Genomic DNA, 20,606 nt, shown 5'->3' with positions numbered 1-20,606 from the left:
ACAGCTGTCCCAGCCCCATGTCACTAGTATGGACTGATCTCAACACAAGCCATTCAGCATTCCTGGACACACTTCACAGCCTCATCTTCTTGTGTCCAGGGCAGTATTTTTCATTAGAGACACCCAGGGCTGATGGTGCCCTGAAATGTCCATGTTGATACCATTTCTTCTGGGATGTCCTGTATCTGGAACCTGCTTTTCTGGTTTTTCTGGTGCTGCTCTGGTAGCACCATCTGCTCTTCATTGCCTGGGACCACCAGGGAGTAAATGTCCCACCCCAGGCACCTGGGATGTCCCAGCTTAACATTGCAGGGCTGGACCAAGTCTTGCATTACCCTGGAGCTGGCAAGAAATGCACTTCATGGAACAGCACACACCAGAGGCAGTAAGAGCCAGAAGGAGCAGTGCAATCTAGGGACCCCAAAAACCCCAGGAGACGAGGACAGGAGTGTGCGCAACTATCCCCGTGCCTTGATCCCCAGGGGTCTGGCACTAGGTAGCACACACAGGGCTTGCAAGCATTTTATAGCAAGTTTTGTTTTCTCCCACTCCACACCTCTGAGCCACCCCTGGGACACCCAGTAAACCCTTCCCTTCTCATGGGCCAAAGCACAATACACATCCTCCATCCCAGTGCAGCACCGACAGACACTGGCACTGTCAGCTCTTTGTGACACTGGAGGGCAAGGAGAGGGCAGAACACAGGCTGGGGAAACACCCTTGCCCACCCTGCCTGGTCAGCCCACACACATCCGGGTGGCAGCCGCCTGGGAAGAGGCGCAAAGGTGGCTGGCAGCGGGATGGGACCGTGCCCAGATCTGCGCCGCAGACACGAGGAAGGCGACAAGGCAGCGGTGCTCTGGTTAGTCACTGCTGGGAAGTGTGCCATGCTGCAGGCTGCTGGCAGGCCGGGTGTGCTCGGCCACCTGCTGTGCGTGGCCTTATTTTAATGATGGTTTCAAGATTTCTCCAAGGAGGGGTAAAGCTGGGCAGTGGGAGCTGATGGAAAGTGCAGAGGGAGGAGCAGGGAGAAACGGTGGGAACTCGTAGAGGACAGCCCCCAGGGACCCCTGGCTATGAGGGCAGGCTATCCCCAGAAGGGCCAGGTTCCATGTGGGATGTGTCACTTAGGAGGCAGCTGCTGCAGGTGCTAAAAACAGGTGTTCGTCACCTGCCAGGGGAGAAACCGTCAAGGCGACACGTGTCCAGGAGGTTTGAACCACAAGTTCCAAAGCTGGTGGGGACATGGTGCCCCTTTCCTGGCACAGGGAGGGCCCTGCATGGTTCACCCATCCCTGCCCAAACGGCAGATGCAGGGCGCAGGGGAGGACATGGGAGGGGGAACGCAGCAGATGCATTTCGTCACCCGGTCAAGGGGCGTGTGTGTGTGTAGGGGGAAGGGGTGCCTGGGTGTGTGGGTGCATTTATTGCCTCTTCCCGCCAGCGCTGGCTCCCTGTGCACACACGGGTGGCAGGGACCCAAGGGCACAGCCCACGGCTCCCTGGACTTTTACCCTGCTGTGCAAACAGGCAGGCGCCAGATTAGGGTATCAGTTGGAATTTCATCCTGTCAACGGCACCCGCAGCCTCTCTGGGCGGGTGGTGGAGCATCTTCCCTCTGTCCCAGTCCCTCGTCTCCCTGCAGGCCACCCAACACCGCAGGTGAATTTGGGAGATGCACATTTTGTGCCCACCAGGGCTCTGTTCCCCTCCCCACTGTTGTCTGCAGGCTCCCCCCGTGCAGACAATAGCGATGCACAGTGCTGGGCTGCCATCACCCCATCCCCTGCCAGGGCAGGATCCCACAGCTGGTCTCCCATGTGGCAAAGACAAAATTGGACGTTAAAGGGAGCCAAAACCCACTGAGGGAGGATGATGAGTGTGGGGGAGCCCCCACCATGGGGACCATGCTGGAGTCTGCACACAGAAGCAGCCCCAGTTTCCCCAGTCCATCCCAGCTCTTAAGGCAGGTGGCTAATCCAGTCTCCTCCCTTCCCTATATGGCACCAGCTCCATTGCCTTTGCCTCCCCCTGCCTGTTTTAGTTCCTGATTCCCCACGTTTCCTTATGGGGGTGCAGTGAGGTGGTTCTCCTGTGCCATGGGCAGCCTGGCACCGTGCTGGTGAGTGCAGGGTCACCAGGCTACAGCAGTAGGTGCAGCAGTAGGTGCAGCCTCTGTTGCAATTGCAGGAACAAACCCTTTGCTCTGTCCCTCTCTCAGCAATGCCACCTCATCCTGTTCCCACTCCTCCATCTCCTCCACCCACAAGGACTTTATCCTGCTTCAGGTGTCCCTCCAAAGCCAGCTGCCCTGCCCTGGCACCTCAAGACACCCCAGGCAACGCTTGGCACAGGGAGGAGTTTTGTGGCTGGAGGAGCCATTTGGGGCAGGCATTTGAGGGCAGCCCCTTGCTCAGTGCCCTGCTAGACGAGGGGAACACTGATGGGATGGAGAGGGAAAAGTGTCAGGCACCGATGCCAGCTGTCCCAGGCACTATCTCATATCCTCATTCTCTGTTTATTCATCTTGGACAAGGAGGATATTCAGCCCATCGAAAGCCTTAAAATGAGATTAGAGACCAGGAGGCACCAATGGGAGGCAGCCACATCCATGGGCAGCTGGCCTTGTTCTTTGGCCTCTGCCAGCCCAACCACAGCCTCACCCTCTCCCCCTCTGTCTCCAGTGCTGTGAGTTTGCAGCCATCGGATCACCCAGTACTGCCATCCCTCTTGGTGCCGAAGGAATGAGACGTGGCAGTGCCATGCCATGATATGAGCCATGCCAGTGCCAGCAGTGCCCCTGTGGGACAGGCACACCGTGTGCTACAAGGACAAGGCTGCTGCCTCAAGATGCCCTTCCCAACCCTGGCTGCGCCCAGGGGCATCGGCGCCAGCGTGACCTCGGAGCCACAGCACCACAGGCCAGGAATGACAGCAACAAACCTATGTCACACAGGATCCCTGCTTGTTTTTATTTTCACTGATGCCTAAAAAATAAAAAGGAAAACCAGTTCTGCCTTATATACACAAAAACTGAGCTGATGTCCTGAGTCGACGCAAACATTTGTCCTCATCACTGAGCGCACCTGGTAACAGAGGCCGTGGGAAGTGTCACCGGCAGGAGGGAGACCCAAAGCCTTTGAGGGCTGGAGCAGAGCAGTGGACACAGTGGGATAACAGGGACCCACTTGTAAAAGCCACAGCACACCTGGGGACTCTGTGTTCTGGGGGCTGGGAGTGGTGGGGGCTGGCAGTGGATGGTGTAGCCAAGGCATGCGAGGCACAAGCGGTGTCAGGTGGGGTGTGAGGGTTTGTCTGGGTGCTCTTCAGGCAGCAGGGACGTGTCTGCTGCTCCATCTTCCCAGAGCTTGGAGAGAAAATGCTGAGAAAGGTCACACAAGCCACCATGCAAAGCTCATGCTCCCTCATCCCTGTCTTGGTTTTCAGAAGCCACAGCCAAGGAGCACTTGGTGCAGCCCTGAGCAGGAGCCACAGACCCTCCTGTGTCCCAGCTGTGCCCCAGCTGTGCCCCACTGGCCTTTGGGGCTGCTGAAACTGGGCTGTATGTTAACCTGGGCCTATACAATGGTCAAGACTCAGCAGGATGAAGGGACTCCTCAGCTGCAGTTCACCAGTAGGAATGGATGGGGTTTAGCTAACTGGCCTAGGGAACACAGTGAGTGAGAGGGAGTGCAGTGCATGAAGGAGCAGGGAGAAAGGGAGGACAAAATCTGTAGTCCTCTAATCTGTAGTTTTAAAGAAAATAGGAAAAGAATTGCTTCTCTGTCTTTCTGAAAACCACCTCTCCATCACCTAACACCAGGGCAAATGCCAGTCATTTCTTGCATGCCTGAGGAGGCCCCTGCCCACCTGGCACCAGCTCCTGGTGCCTGCAGTTACTGTGCTCCCTTGGAATAGCACCCAAATCTCTCCTGGTGTTGGCCCTTCTGGACAGCCCGGGGCTGGTTCTTGGACCCTGTCTCAATGGCAAACCTTCCATTCTCCTTCCTTTCCCCATGGAAGGGCTCAGCAGGGTGGTCTGCCCCCACTGTGCCTGCGCTGGGCTCCCTTCTACCCTCTCCCTGTGCTCCAGGGGGAGGATGGCTGCAGTGCCACCTTGACATGGCACAGCCAGGGGAACCAGGGCTGCAGGGGCACATGGCTCTGCATGGCTGTGGGGGCAGAGCTGAGGATGCAGGATTGGGCACTGCCAGGGTCACTGGGGACAAGGGGGGGATGTTCAGGTACTCTTGTCAAGGACACGCTCCAGCTTGCCACCATCACTGTGGCTTGAAGGGCTCCCGTGTCACGTCCCACAGCCGAGGGTCTTGCCTGGTTCCCAGAGCCCAACTTGCTCTGCCCTCCTCACCCCACTTCCTGGAAGACCAGCTCAGCAGAAATCCATTTTGCCTTGAGTCCAGCCAGGTCTTTTTTCTACTTCAGTCTTGTTCGAACTGCCCAAAGCACCAGGCAGCTGGATTGCCAGGAGCACCAAAGGAAGCACCTGGAGCACCACAGGAAAGCCCTCCTCCACTATCACCCCCTTCCTTCTGCTGACATCAGGACTTTGCTGTGGGCTACAAAGACCAGAGACCAAACTGGTGTGTGGTTCCTATGGGAGAGCAGTACCTAACCCATGTTTTTTACGCAGGGGAGAGCCCACCAGTCCCTTGGGAAGGTCCCAGTGCCACCTGGCCCAGCCTTGCTGTCTGCCCCATCGGTTCAGCCAGGGACAGTCATGTCTTTGGGAAGGGGCTGTCACCCTTCAGAGCACATGGGCTGGCGGGGCTCTGCTGCATAGTGCTTTTCTCTTGGGGTCTATAGCTGGTGAAGAGGGTTAAGGCATGAATTCTTCCTTGATCGTCAGTGGAGATGAGGAGACGAGGTTGGGGGCATTGCTGCTGCAGAGGCCTCCGATGGGTCCCAGTGTGCTGACAGCTGGTGGGGTGGGCGTGGTGGTGCTGGTGGGCTGGCTCTGCTGCTGCAGCTTCTTCTTGTTCACCTTCCTCTCCTTCGCCCTCCGATTCTGAAACCAGATTTTCACCTGCAGAAAGGAAAAGACGGCAATACAAAGATGAGGATGGACTCAGGCAAGGATGACAACCCTCAGTCCCCATGGGGCAGGGAGGGCATCCCAAAGTTTGGAAAGGATGTCTGTGGAGCAAGGTGGGGCTTGGGCTCTTCCCCATCCCCATCTCCACCCGGGATGTGGTTTTCCCAGGACTCTGCAGCACTGACCTGCCGTTCGGTCAGCCCGAGGGCCGCGGCCAGCTCGGCCTTGCGGCGGATGGTGATGTAGCGGCTGTAGTGAAACTCCTTCTCCAGCTCCAGGCGCTGGTGGTCCGTGTACACCACCCGATACTTGTCTTTTGTCCTGGTCTTGCCTGGCAGAGAGAGCAGATAGGGGTGAGCCAAGGGGGGAAGAAGGGGAGCAGTGGAAGGGAGGGAGCATCCCCAAGGGCACAGAGGAGACACACAACCACCTGAGGAGAAGCATGCAATGCCCTGGGGACCAGTGGGAAAGACAGTCAGGAGGCTCCTACTGGCTTTAACATCCTTCCTGTTTAGCATCAGGATGTTTCTCCTTGTCGGGAAGTACCTGGGCTTTGGTGGAATTGCTTGGTAGAAAGAGTAGGATGGATTCAGATGTGCCCCGGGAAAATGGACCATACATCCCCTGTGTCATGACACACGGTCCCTGAGAGGAGCAGAGCTGCAGGTCCTGCAGTGGGCAGAGGAGAGGCTGCCTGGCTGGGCTAAGGAGAGCCCAGCTCTTTGCTAGGAAGCCCAAAACCAAGGTGCCATCATTTGAATGTGCATGGATCAGAACAGGGGAAGGGCAGAAAACCTTGGAATGACCACATTTCTCTGCCTCCAAGAGGGCTATTCTCCTTCTCCCTGTACTGAGCTAAGACAGAGGGCAGTGCTTTTGGTGCAGTCTTTAAAGATGCACTGGAGAAAGCCCATAGGATGCCTAAGCACTCCTGGGGACTGGCTCAATGGGCCAGGGGTGTTTGGCCAAAGCCAGCCTGAATCTCTCCTTGGTCCCCCCAGATATGGACAGAGCTTGGGGCCATCAGCACCCACAGATGCACATCCCATGGGTCTGCAAACAGCACCTGCTGCTTTCTAGCAGCAAAATACAGTCAAAGGTCCTTTGTTATTCCACAGGGACACAGGGTGAGCTGTGGAACTCTGCCTGGGCCGTGGGGGGTAGGTGGCACTCCGAGGGGGGACGCCCATGCCCGGCAGTTTGCTCACAAGTTCCTGGTGTTTTTCTCTGCAGAAGAGCCCATAGGCAGGGAATAAACACAGCTGTGAATATTTGCTTCTCCACCCAAAATTACAAAATCCTGTTCCAGGGAGTCGAGAGGGATGATACCTGGCCATTTGTTTGCCTGGCAGACGTGTTTGCCCATATTCTCCTGAATTTCTGAAGCTGAGAGCAGTGCTGCTGTGGGAAGGAGTGGGAGCAAGCTCAGAACAGCTCCATGGATTTTCCTGGGGCTGCCCTGGGTGTATCAGCATGGACAAGATACTGCACACCACTGCTGCAGATGTGCAGAAAGGGATTTCTGGTGATTCAGCAACTTACATAACCTCGCTTGCAGCCTGGTTCTGCCAGGAAAGGGGATCTTTGTGTGCCTGCCATCCTGTTCATCCATTCTCCCTAATGAGTCCTTTGCACATCCACCCATTTGGGCCAAATCACTTGGACACTGGACAAACTCAGAAATACAATTAAATTCTGACACCGTCCTGGTGGAAGCAGGAGTTTAGGTAGTCCAGACGAAAACTGGGCTCTAGACACCCTAATAAGACGTCAGAGAACATCTACAGAGCAAAACCCCAACCTTCAGGCTGCAAATCTGTTTGTGGACCAGCTCAGTTTTATTTTTGACAGTGTCTCTCTCCTGCTCTCACATTGCAAGGAGATGGAGACCTTCCTAAGCCACTCCTTATGCTGAAACTTAAATGTGAAAGAGTTGAAGACAGGACAACCCACATCCACTGCAGGTGGGAGAGGGGCTTGCAGCACCACATGGGATGGAAGAAAGCAGCTGGTTTTCTACTGAATAAGCAGGAGCCACAAAGATCCAGCTCATGGCATCACTGAGCAAACCAAGTGTGGAAGCACGAGTGGGAGCAAGCAGGACCTGGGATGGGCAAAGAAGGCACCTCACCCTGCAGGGACTGGATGCTGGCACTCCCAGGCACACAAGCAGCAGTCACTCAATTGAAGTTAGCACCCAATTTCCATCACTATGCTACTGTCTGCATCCTCCTGCCATTGCTGTTGGTGGTGGTGGCACAGGCTCAGCACAGCATGAGCAGGGTGATGGCTGAGGGTCCCAGCACAGTCCCCAAGAAGCACTGAGGCTCCCAAGTGATCCATGGAATAGGGAAGGAGCCCAGCAAGGCTGCAACACAACCAGGAATAGAACCAGAGTTCCAGCACCAGGGCTGGACTTCAGCCACTAACTTGTAATTGAGGGATGGGATGAATTCAGTGACTGTTTCAGAGAGTGGGGAGCCCAGCTCATCCCAGGGCTTGTTGGAAGTGAACACCTAATCCTTCCTCACCACCACCAGGTCAAACCTGCCTCTGACCACACAGGGTGACCCTGTGGGTTAAGAAAGGGTAAAAAAAGGTTAATTTGATTGAGCAAGGTGTGTGTGGAATATCTGTTGGGACAGGGCTGAAACGCAGAGATTCCATGTGCAAGGGGTCTGTGGCAGCTTTGCCAGGCACTTGTCTCCTACTTGTCACACGTCAGCTATGACAGCTCCAAACAAAACTGCCCCCAGGAGACTCTGCTGGGCTGCAGTGATGCCAGGGGCACCCAGCCCACGCAGGATCTGCACCCTGCCCTCGCTCTCCTACAGGGCCCCCGTCCACCCCAGGGTCACTGCTGCCTCTCACCACCCTGCAGGGGAAGGGTTCACCAGCATGAAAAGAACTTCTGCACCCCAGCCCAGGAGGGACCTGTGCTGAATCTGCAAACACAGCAATTCCCAAGAAGTTATAGAATAAACCAGATGCTCTGGTGGAGATTTATGTGAGGTTTAACAGCTCTGTGAGAAACTGGGCTCCCTCTGGCTGCTCCAGGCTCAGGGGCTCCTGCAGGTTTTTTTTCCTCATAGATTTATCTTTTTTTCTGTTTCGTTTTGGTTTTTTTTAATCTGAAAGCAAAAACCTTTCTAAAGAGATAATAACTTTAAAATGGTTTTACTTGCAATGTTGTTATTTGAATAGTACTGTTTGGAAAAAAGGAACACCTGGAAAGTGAAGGAGTTGACAGATACAGTAAAAAAAATAAAGACTAAAGAAATAAGGCGGTTTGTGAATACCACATATGCCATGAATTTCAGTAGGAATTATTATTTCCTGCTGCAGCTGTAAATAGATCCATCACACCCTGTTCTTTGTTATTCCCTCTTCATCCTTCATCCTGGATGGAGGCTGTGCTTTGCCTCAGGGCTGGCAGAGCCATTGCTGGGTGAGCTGGGCACCAGGCTCAATAGCAGTATCAATATCATCACTTGCTGCTCAGTATCAGGTAGAAAAGACTCCAAACAGAGGGCTGACGACCAAGCCAGAGATGGAAAGTTATTCACCTCCACTAATTGCTGGTTTCAGATGTTTGCTGAATTCAGGGATGTACTGTGGGTGATTCACAAGGAAAAGAAAAGGATTTGCAAGAAATACTATTGACAATGAATAATTCAACTACCTTGAATATGAATGCTGGGTTACACTTAACTCTCTCCTGGAGACTTTTTATGGCTCTGTGAAAAGAAAGAGGAAATTTGGGACGAGCCAATCCGGTTACTTACGGGGAGCCCTCGTGCCTATGGCCAAACAGAGGGATGGAACCAGGCATTTCCAGCCAGGCCTGGCAATGCTGGAACAGGCTGTCCCATGGCCGGGATAACCTGGAGCTGGAGATGCTGCCCCAGGAGGGAGTGTGGATGGGATGCAGAGGGGGTGCCAGTGGTGTCTCTTAGCACAGTCGTTAGCTCCTTCCAACCCTGCTATGCATTTACAGCCCCTCCTGCTTGTCCCTGAAAGACCAGGCACAGGAACTGCTTGGACAGGCAAATGGAGCCATCCGTGGGGCCAGTGGGAATGGTTTCGGCTTTGGGATCAAGGCAGGGCCAATGACTGCGTGGGGAGAGGGTATCGTTACTACTGTTAATGTATAACCCTAATAGCACTCACCTGAGCCACGATTAGATAAGGGAATAGCTTTAATGTGCTGTGCAAACCCCAAGGGACGCGCTCCCGAGTGTGCACGCACACACACAGGGGGGATGGAGTCCTGACCCCAGCCTGGATTCACTCTCCTCAGCAACCCTGCCCCGAGACAGGGATGCCAGAGCTCCTGCCCTGGGCTGGATCAGGAGCCTGGCAGAGTAAGGGAAAATCAAACTAGATCCTGTGCCCACCATCCTAGGCTCTCTCCCTCACAGCCACAGTGGAGGCTGCCAGAAAGGGGGTATTTCACCATCTCCAGTCCTGGCCTGCCCAAAGGATGGCTTTAAGTAAAAAAATGTGCCCCGAAAACCCTAAGAGATTGAGAATATGGGCATTGTGAGGCTGGTGCTGAGCAGCTCTAAGAACAGCTGGGAAGGGGCTGGTTCAAACCAGGGAGGAAAGAGACTGTGGGGTGGCAGTGGCACCCTGGGTGGAGGTGGAAAATAGCAAAGGAGCAAAAGCTGGCATGTTACGAGGGGATCCACCGAGCTCCCAATGGAGGATCCCCATCCACGGGACACCTTTCTCCCAGCCACAGCAGGAGCAGCACAGCTGCCAGCAGCCAGGAGCATAAACTGCAGCGCTTTTCTAAAAGTCTCTCTTTCACAGGTCAAAGCAGCTCAAAATTACCACAGCCCCAAACTCTGTGGGAAGCTGCTGTGCAGCCATCAGGGCTCTGATCTGGGAAGCTGGGGTACGGCAGCCCTGACCTGCTGGCTGGAGCCACTGAGATGAGAGCCCACGGTGGTGACAGCTGTTGCACCCCACAGCAGATGTTCCCAAGGCCTGGGGACACGTTGGATGTTGCCTTGTAGAGGAGGTGCTGGCAGGGGTGATGGAGGCACTGCTGCCAGGCTGCCTCAGCAGCTCTCATGCCTCACTCTGTGCTGGCTCCTTGTGCTCCCAGAGCCATCCTGCCTGGTCCCACCTGCCTGGTGGTGCTCTGGCCCCACACTGGCTCTGTCTGTACAGCCTTGTCTGCCCATCTCTCTGTACTGGGGAGCTGGTCCCACACTCTCTGATGGCATTAAAATATTACAATGCTGAAAAACATCGGGTGTGAAAGTCCTGTCACCAGGGAGCACCTGGGAAAGAACTGGTCCACACTGGAGGTAAAGTGCAGCAAGACGGTGCAAGGCTGTCCCCTCCGTGTGGGTGCTTCCTCTCCACGATAAAGCTGCTCCATTCTGAATGAGCAGCATCTGCTTGCAAAGAGGGTAAAATCCTCCCATCCCAGAGGAATCAGTGTTCTATCAAGATTTGGCATTTCTCCCCTGGGAAAGGATCAAGGAAAACTTCCCTCACACCTGGCAGAGCTTTAGGCAATGTTACGGCTGGAGAAACAGGCACACAGGCAGTTGCAAACCAGAGTGGAGTCCCAGGGTGAGAGCCATGGGATTCCCTGGACAGTTTAATCCCCAGTCCTTCTCCAGCTCATGGGGGGAAATGCCCTTCACACCCCCACAAAATTGAGGACAGCCAGCAGAGCAATACCCCATGACAGACACCCCAGGCCCAGGAAAGGGCTGGGGTCGGCTCCTAAAGCTCACGAGCCTCCAGGCTGGCTGGAGCCACCCGCATCTGGCAGCCAGATGTGCTCCAGCTGTCTGTGTGCAGAGGGGTCAATGCTCCCTCTGCCGAGCAGCGATGATGGGAGCCGCACTGCACAGAGGTGATGCTGAGGCTCGGGACAGACAGCCTGGATCATTTCACCATCCCTAAACCGACTGGAAATAGGAACCCCAAAGTCTGAACTGGTGGTGGCAAGGGCGACCCTCTGATGCTCCCTTCCCCACACTCATTTTTTCCCCTCCTTTCCCCTCCAGGTCCAGCAGCCACTCCAAACACCCACGCTCCTCTGTGGCCTGGGAGGGGGGGATAAACCCGAGCCCCTCACACTCCCCGAGTGCTGGGAACCAGCAGCTCATGGTTTTCACAAGCTTTCCCCTTCCCTTGCATACTTCAATATCCTCAGCTATTTTTCCTCTGCCGCAGGAAGCAGAGGAGTGATGGATGGGACGACTGACGCGGGGCGAAGGACCGGAGCCATGTGGCTCATTTCATCACTGCCAGTGAGAAACGACCCCCTCTGTAGGGCAATCCTTCCCGAGATCCCTGCCTGACATCATTCCTCTGCCAGAATACACTGGATTTAGACAACAGCTGGGTGTCAAAAACTGGGTGAGAGGAACCACACATCCTCTCTGTACTTATTTAATGTCTCAGTGCTGTGGAGGGAGGGAGGGAATGCTGGATGAATCCTCACTGAATGGACCCTGCCAAAACTCCCCCATCTCTACTCTGGGTTGTAAAAATGGGCATTTCAGACATCAGGGTTGAGGTAGGACTCATCTGTGCTGCAGGGCACTGCAGGCCCCTCCAGGGAGCCCAGCAATGCTCCTACACCGAGGGTAGCTCTCTCCATGGCAGTTCATCTCACACAACCTGGGGATTTCTTCCTGGTGCCAAAGGCTTCAAAGCAAACTGCAAATCTCCCATGTGCACCCAGTAGCAATAAAACCTGGTCCAGCTTGGTATGGAGAGCACTGGAAACATTTCACTTGCCAAACTGCGCTGCTTGACCCAATGGCTTTCTGGTCCCCTGCTCACTGAGGATCAAGCTCTGTGTTCCCAAAAAAGCTTTGCTCTAAGTGCAAGTGTGTGGCTGGAGAAGGTATGCCTGGGGCTTGTGGGACTGGCAGAGCCGACACAGTCAAGCAGGGCAGCCCTGCTGCCAGGCAGGGGCAGAAACCTGGTCAAAGAGCTGGATTTGGAGAGTGCAGACCGGTGCACAGGAGCACAGGCTCACCCTGGCTGGGTTTTGCACAGCTGGCACAGTGTGACAGGGACAGAACTGCACCCACACCCACGCCCACGCCCACTGGTGAGGCCACCCTTCCCAGGAGGTGCAAACCCCAAGGGCATGAAGAGCAGATGCCTGGTGTTTGTAGTGAGCTGGTGATTCCCCATGACAGCCCCATGTTCTTGGACATGGACAACACAACCAGAGGCCAGTCAGCCCCGGGGGCAGCAGCCTGAAGCTGGCTGTTGGAGCAAGTCTTTCCCAGCCCTGCAGTGACTCAATCCTTTATTTTGGCAACTGGCAGATTCCTTCAGTTGTTCCCATGTTTTATGAGCACTGAGCTGAGTGCCGCCAGCCTGGCTCCTGTGCTGGGTCAAAGGCCACAGCAGCGCGGGAGGACGGGGAGCGCCAGGGTGACACATGGGCTGCTGGCACGTGTGGGGTGGACACAACCCCATTCAGAACATCACCTCACTCCAGCCCTGATCCAGCTCATCCCAACCTGCCACCTGGATGAAGCTCATCTGCAGTGGGGGGAGGAGAACAGTGAGGCAGTGGGGGTCCCATCTGGACATCAGGACTCCTCTCCCGCTTTGCAGCCCCACAGGGTTTGGCCCATCCTTGCCATGGGGCAGTGTGGGGGAAGGATCCAGCCTCTTATCCAAGCAATCACAAAGCTAACAGCACCAGAGTGGGCGTCCTTGAAGGGTCCCCTATAGGAAACATCTGTCATTGGCCAGAGGTTTAAAGTGTCCCTCTGCTAATCCCAGGGTATTAGCCAGCCAAGCCCATCACGTAGGTACTGCCAGTGCTCCAGAGAAGCCTTTTTTGTTCAAGGAAAGTCAATTCTAGGAAAGTTTGAGAGGCCTGTACCTTGGCCAGCAGGCTAAGCAGTCAACAAACCCCAGCTGGGGCCAGGAGCAGGTTGTGGGTTAATAATTCAAGGGGAAAAGACTGATGGGGCCTGACACACACCTCGCGAGTGTCCCGGTGGAGCAAAGGGTCTCACAGGGAATGAGCATGTCCTAAAGAGAGGCTCCCCATGCAGGGACTGACCAGGGAAATGCACTGTCCTCCAGCCAGCACCATCATCCCAAAACATACCAAGCACAGAGTGAACCCCAGCAGTCCAGGGGAAATGTTTCTGTCTCATTATTGGGTGTTTTACTCTTTCCCCCAGTGTTCAAGGGCCCCACTAGGAAAATAAACAGAGCTGGAAAACTGACCTAGAAATAGTAAAACTGAGCTGGAAAACTGCACACCCAGCAAATCACCACATGCTCCGAGCATCACTGCTTGCTCTCCATCACCCCAAAACCTGCCTGGGCACCACGGGCAGTGGTACCACACGAAGCCCTGAGCACATTTGCCTCCACAAGGGATGCTCCAATTGCACTTTCACTTGCACTATTTAGCACTGTGGCCCCTGCTCAATTAGTGACCTAAAAGCCAGACCCAAGGCAGTATCTGAGGATTTGCATGACTAACGAGCAGAGAGTGAATTTCAAAGTTCAGCCAGCCCCTCTTCCAGCCACCTTCCTGAGCTTTTTATAAACCCTGGGTGCAATTCACAGGGAAGTTTGCAAATAATTGTGAATAAGGAGGAAGCATGAGGCTCTGACATGCTGCTAGTGAAGATTTTATGGGCAGAAAAGGAGGTGACATTGGAGAGAGAAATGAGGCCTGGGGACATCTTCCAGCTCGGTTCCCTTTAACTCCCAATTCCTGGTGACTGGAGTTGCAATCCCTTCTGCTGCTGGGTTATCTCAGCTCAGCCTTGTGAAGCACGCATGAATGTAGCAACAGGTACATAAAATCATCCCCCTGTAAAGCCTGACTCTTCAGTGAGTCACTGGGAGATTTCTCATTGATTTTTCTCAAGCTCTGGATCACATTTGCAGAAGTGCCTGACACACTCATATTCCCTGCACAACATTTTATTTTACTACCATGCAGCTCTTCCCCAAAAGCTTTCAAACTATGGCCAGGAGCTGTTTATACTAGACAAGACAGAAAGGGAACATTAATTTACAACCCTCTGAAGTATTATGATTTACAGCATTCACAATGAAACTGTTGATATTTATAGGAAAAATCTCCGTGTATTCATTTCCTATTCCCACAGTGGTGAGATGGGGAGTTTATCAATCCAGACGGATTAAAGCCCAGTTTATTGATTTCAATAAAATGATTCATCTAAGAGCTTCACCCTTATCTATGTCAAACCCATCTCTGCCCTACTCTCTTTCAAGCTTAATGAAGACTTTTATTTAAAGGGCAGCACTGGAAAACCCCAACAGCATCCCACCATCTCCCAGCTCATGGTCCCACCACAGCAAAATCCTGCAGTTGCTTGGCACCAGAAGCATTGGGCTTGGACCCAGCAGAGGTGCAAGGACAGGTCCTTAATCTGTGGGTGACTTAGAAAAGGAGCTTACTGGTCATCCATCCCAAGGAAAACACCCCAAGGAAGGGCCTTTCACCCCCACATCGCTGTGGTGGGGCTGGGGCAGCTCCTCCCCGTGTGAGAGGAACAAGGCTGATTTATTTGTTCCTTTGTATGTCTTTGATCTAGGAGATACAAACTAAGCAACTAATGATATTTTTCCAGAATTCAATCAACTCAATTGTCGTCTAACTCAATCAGAGGCACTTTCAAGCCCCTGTTTTATCTCGGCCCCACTGCTGGGTGTAAACCCATGGCCTTGATCCAGAGGAGAGGTGTGCTGATGGCTTTCCTTCCCCACTCATTTTCCCTCCCACCTCTCTCCTCAGAAGAAATCAAGATGTTCAGACCTACAAACCCTGCAGAAGTGGCAGGGTTCCAGCTGCAGGGCAGGGCTGCGGGGGCCTTTTCCTCACATTTCCCTTTCCACCCCGGGCAGAGGGAAGCCCTCAGCCCTGGCACGCCTGTGGGTCTCCATCACTGCATCTGGGGGGAAGCATTTTTCCTAAATAGTTACATTCAGCGCTTAAAACGAGACAGGAAATACCAGCCTGCCTCTCCCTCCTCTTTCCAGACTGGGGCTGGTTTTTTTTCCATTTATTGGGATATTCTGCCTGCTCCACTGCAGACACTGGTCCCTGCCACACAGATTCTGGGAATATGAGTAGGTATTTTCCATGCTGGAAGACCCCAGGCACATCTGAAGAAGACCCTTACGTGGGCCCTGCCCACTGGGAATGCAGGGCAGAGCTGAAAACAAGCCAAAAACCTGAGACACTACAAACAGGGAGCCCTGGCCCTGATTCCAAGGATATGGGGCAGCAGTAACTCAAAGCAAACTCGCTCCCTAGAGATGCTCACAGCGACTCCTGTAGTGAGTTTGGCCCCAGCAGTGCTCTGAGGAGCTCATGGCACAGGAGAGGGAGAGGGATAGCAGGTTCAGGCAAGCCCCGTGGGTCCCGCTGGGAAGGGTCCAGGCTGGGAAGATGAAAGGGTGGGGGTAGGTCAGGACAAAGGGCCCGCACCTCACCTCGCTGCCAGAGGAGCCGGCCACCATCTCCATGACAAAGAGAAGTCCTTGTCAATTTGGGCTGGCCCCAAGGGGGATCTGCCCACCGCCTTTGAAGTGGGCAGCAGGGAGGGTAGGGGGCTGGGGTCACCCAGACGCTTCCCCCAGGTCAGGAGTTCAGCGGGGACAGAACCCTGGGGACAGCACGACCACTCGGTGCCCAGGCCGGAGATAATCCCAGGAACCAGGGCACCCTTTCCTGCAGAGCCGAGCACCCACCAGCCGTGCACCTGCAGCACCCACAGCCACCCTCCACGTGGCACTGTCCCCAAGACACTCTTTGCACACGCACGGTGCCCCTCGCACACACACCGTGCGCGACACCGTCCTCACACAGCGCCCTGCACACACACTCGGAGCACGTCACCTCCCCCAGGCACAGCGGGTGACACTGCCTGCACACACACACTGCCCGCGGTGCCCCGCACGCTCCCTGAATGCACCTTGTGCACATGCACACGCACACAGCATGGCTGCACGCACACAGCTCCTTCCCTGCACACGCACACAGCTTTAGGCACCCTGCACGGGCTCTCCCACAGCCAGCTCACGCTCTCATGTACAGCCACAGCCCCACACACTCACCCCGGCACTTTTGACACCCCCCATCCAACACCCCCTCAGGGTCCTGGGGGTCTCTGGTTCTGCCCATCCTACCCGGCACCGGCTGGGGAAAAGGACTGCCCCGCCAGGTAAGCCCAGCTGTGAGTGTGGAAGGACAGCACCCTCCCTGCCCGTCCTCAGCTGCTGCCACCTCGCTGGCGGGGTCCCCTGCTCTTTGGGGACTGGGTGTCATGCCAAGGGCAGGCCAAACTTGCTGTCCTCCTGGCAGTCCCTGTGCAGGGAGAGCCACAGAGCAGGATCCGCCTCTGCAGAAATCCAAGCTCAGGGATCCTCTGCTCTGGGGATGGCGCAGGGGTGCAGGACTGGGGGTTTCCTTACCGTTGTTGCTGGTGCTGGGAATGCTGCGCCTCATCCACTCGTATGGGGTGCGTCTCTGGGCATTAGGGGAGAGCTGGGGGACCGAGCTGCTGATGGGTGGAGGCAGGAGTCCAGAGCCCGGAGGCTGAATGGGGTTAAAATCTGGGGCGCTGAATCCAAACTGCCCCGGGCTGGCGGTGGAAGGCGTCGCAGCGGCCCCATAGGAATGCCAGTCCTCCTTGGCAGGGGTGTAGGGAGAGCCCCAGGCAGCTGCCGGCTGCCCGTGGTGCAGGTCGTTGTTAATCCCCGGCACATGGTGGTAGCTGGCGAAGTCCGAGTACTGCGGTGGCCCCGGCACGTAGTTCTGGGGGTTGAGGTTGAGGCTGGGGTGCCGGACCGGGCTGGGATACATGTTGGTGTCCTTATCCACAAGATATCCTACATACATCTTCCCGGGCCGTCCCGCTCATGCTGCGCCGCCGAGCCGCGACTGCGGCCGCTTGGGTTTGGCGGGGAGGCGGCCGCCCCTCCTTCGCCACCACTCACCTGGGCGCCTTGGGGAGCCTGTCCTCGGGCCAGGCACCTCCCTGCCCACAGGCTTTTATTGGGCCCAACCTCTCGCAGCATTTGCATTGAAAGGCAGGTTTGCATTTCAAAGTGCAGAAACCCCAGCGGGTGAGGGGGACGAGCTCAAACTTCCCACTCTGGCTGCAAGGAGGATGAGGTAGTGGGTGACCCCAGGGAGCACCCAGGACCCCCCAGACCCTCTGTCACTACCCCACAACTGTGCCCATGCCACCGGACGTGGTCCCTCTGTAGCAGCTGTCTTTGGGGACATGAGGGTGTCATGGGTGTCCCATGAGGATACCCCAAGGGACCTCACCACCATCCACACCCCAGGAGCAGCGTGCCTTGGGATGAACCTCTGTATTAAAACCCAGCTGCACGCAGGGGACAAGTTGGCCTGTGTGTGTCTGTCACCTGCCCTGTCCCCACGTTGGGGGACACCAAACTCTTGGTCTGAATGGGGTTCTCCTGTGCCCAGCAGCAGCATCTGCCTCTTTGGAAGAGAGAGGCTGGTGGAGGCTTTGGGTCTGCGTTTCCTTCATGCCAGGGCAAACCCACCCCTCCAACCCTGACAGCAAAGCTCAGCCCAGCCTCGAGAGCAGGAGAGATGGGCAGAACCTGTGTGCAGGGAGAATGCCCCCCACCATGGGCACTGCTGCGAGTACCCGGGCTGACACATCTCCAAGGGGCTCACGACGCTGCAGCAAGAGGAGTTTCTCACCTGCTTTGTCTCTTAAGAAAGCAAAACCATCCCCATATGTTTGGTGGTAAGGAAAACCAAGCAGAAAGGAGACCCTCGTGAAGCCCTGTCTGCCTGCAAGGTGGGAGGTGCCAGCCACAAACACCCCAGCAGAGATCACACCTGTCAGGTCAGACACACCTGCACTCCAGAGGGGGACGAGGGACCGAGGACCTGCGCTATTCCACACTGCCCAGAAATCCCCACCACTGGCAGCCGGGAGCCTCGGCCCCACCGACGTCCCCCTCCCCGCTGGTGTCACACTCCAGCTGCACTGGCCACCACCCAGCCACAGTTGTCATTTGCAGGCTGGCTTTTTCTCCCCAGTCAGAAGCAGAGTCCACAGAGGCTTCAGGAGGGTGTTTTGTCACCTCCTCGAGGCCGCCTCTGTCCTTTTCGCTGCACCAGCCCCTTCCCCTTCTAGAAAAATGAGCAGGGCAAGGACAGATCCTCACCGTCCTGGAACCAAAACAGCCTGGAATTTGACAATAGGAAACAGGAAAAAACCCAAATAGATTAAGGATGAAATTGAGAGGAGGGGATAAAACCTCCATCACGGAGCTCTGGACCCTCAGTGTTCTGTGTCAGTCGCAAGCTCCTCATCCCATTGCTCTGGCCCCAGTTCTACCTGAAACTGGGTGCTCATATTCCCCTGTGCTACATCCACTCCCTGCAAGGAGGTGGGTGCCAGGATGAGATGGAGGGGAGATGGGTAGGAGGTGAGTGGTCTGGTTTAGGAGGACAGAGAAGGGTAAACCCCCAGCAATGGGAAATCACCCCCAGAGCTGACATCACACGCAGTCTGCCTCCTGAAACCTGGCATGGCCAGAGGCACCAGGAGATGTGAGCACTTTGCAGCACCCCCTCTGGGCCCCCAGGGTCCCCAACCCCTTGCTCAGCCTTGTCCCAGGCCCCTCCCTTGTGACAAAGGTGACTGTCATGACCGTCCCACCCAGTGATGATCTCAGCTCACCACTCAGCTCAGATTGCTTGATGTGCCGTATAATCCCATCTATCCTGGATTTTTCCCAAGATCTCAGTACCGCCATGGCTTTGTGCAAACTAGAGAGCCAAAGCCACGTTACTCCTCCTCTTCCTCCCATCAGCAAAGATGCTCAGGAACTGGGAGAAAAAAGATGAAAAGAAAATTCCCCCTGAGCAGATGGTGGGAGGTACAGAGCAACAGAGGTGGCTGCTGGGTCCCATCCCAGGGGTGGCTGCACTTCAGGCTCTGGGGTTATTCCTGCCACTGGCTGTTTCTTTCAGGCAGTGACAGGGAGCCCAGGCCCCCCTTACCTTTTCCCAACCTGTGGAGCCAAAGCCAAGGACTCAGGCAGTTGCTGGGGGTGGGAGGGCTCAGGGGTCTGGGGCAGCACCCCACAGCTGCATCCTCTGCAGGGGAGCAGGTGACAGGCTTGGCAGGGCACAGCATGGCCAGGTGCCCGCTGACAGCTGAGCGTGAACTCCCTCAGTGTGGGCGAAGGGGGCGGGGGAGGACAATTGGGCCATAAAGATCCACCAACAATAACTTCCCTCTTCTGCTTTTCTTTGACCTGTTTATTACTGGTGGCAAAGTTTGTGCTGGGGAAGAGCCAGGTGAGGAGCCCTTCATGGGCTCTCCAGGCTGCTCAGCTGGGGCTGAAGGGTGCTGATTGGGACCCTCGGTGCCCCAGGATGCCACCTGCCCCGGGGTCCCATGGGTGAGCAGATGAGGGACTGACAGAGCCCCTGGGGGGTCCCCAGCTGGGTGAGAGGAGGTGGCGGTACCCCCTCCATCCATCCTAGAGACCCCCAGAAACACACCCAACCTGGGGACCTCCTCCTAGTCCTTCAGACCTGGTATTCCTGGTGGAAACCAGGCAGATGCAGCGGAGAGGGAGAGCAGTCAGGGTTCCCTCAACACTCCCTGGGGCTCGCTGCTGCTATCTGTGATCGAGTGATGCCATCTCCTGGAAGGAGGAGGGCTGGGAGGTCCCCAGGGCCAGGCTGCACGCAACTATCCTCAGATGGAGCAGGGACACCATCTCATCACCTCCTGCTCCCGTGGAGGAGGCATTCAATATGGAAACGGAGTCCTAACTTGTCCCCCAACTTGCTCTGAACCCCACTGTGGTTTCTGCAGGAGAGGGAGATGCCCACAGAGAGTCAAGTAGGTGTCCCCCCTTGCTCCCCTTTTCCCCCACAGCCTCCTTCCTCACTTCACTCCCTCCAGCTCCTATTGCTCCCAAAGGCAAATCTGTGGCTTCAGACCAGCATATCCCAGAGCTGCATGGCCCCACTCACATCCCAGCCCAGCCAGGGTTTCACCTTTTGGTCATTCCCCAGCTTCTGAATGCCCTGAGAGTAACCCCTCTCTCTGGCAATGGAGACATTAGTGCTACCCTCTTGCAGAGGAAAACCCCCTGCCTCATGTCCACCAGCCCCACTGCAGGCTCCTGTGTGGCCTTTGGCTCTCCCCAGATGCCTGAACCGCCCCTGTGCTGTCACCTGTGTCCCCGTGCTGAGGAGAGCCTGAGGAGCTGGTCCCCAGAGAGATGGGTGCTGGACCGGGATAGCCCCAATGGATGTGCCACCAGTGCACAGTACAGCTCCCCTCTCCCCGTCCAGGGCCACGGATCCTCTTTGGGATCTGGATCAGCTTTCTTGGCAAATGCAAATGCCACAAACCCTGTGAATATCCTCAAGAGGGCACTGGGGACAGGGACACATGCTGGCATCCCTCATCACTTCCCAGCACGTGTGGGCCCTGCTCTCGGTGGGGTGGGGATGTGATTCTCCCTGCACTGGTGGGGAGCATCCTGG

The 20,606-nt window shown here is 55.7% G+C and overlaps 1 protein-coding gene across 1 annotated transcript; it reads right to left on the bottom strand.

The window, feature by feature from the left end:
• Positions 1-4,748: 4,748 nt before the first annotated feature.
• Positions 4,749-17,053, bottom strand: LOC121657863 (homeobox protein CDX-1). Its single transcript, XM_042014031.1, has 3 exons — positions 16,520-17,053; positions 5,239-5,384; positions 4,749-5,044 (listed from the first exon to the last, which is right to left on the bottom strand). The coding sequence occupies exons 1-3, from the start codon at positions 16,944-16,946 to the stop codon at positions 4,838-4,840; spliced, it is 780 nt and encodes a 259-aa protein (XP_041869965.1). The 5' UTR covers positions 16,947-17,053; the 3' UTR covers positions 4,749-4,837.
• Between the last annotated feature and the right edge of the window lie 3,553 nt (positions 17,054-20,606).

The sequence above is a fragment of the Corvus kubaryi genome, unplaced genomic scaffold, assembly GCF_017639235.1.
Source record: "Corvus kubaryi isolate FWS band 111438036 unplaced genomic scaffold, C.kubaryi_AGA036_p1.0 split1-37374, whole genome shotgun sequence".
NCBI classification, from domain to species: Eukaryota; Metazoa; Chordata; class Aves; order Passeriformes; family Corvidae; genus Corvus; species Corvus kubaryi.
Note: the sequence above shows the minus strand (reverse complement) of the source record. Positions and strands in the feature narration are given on the sequence as shown.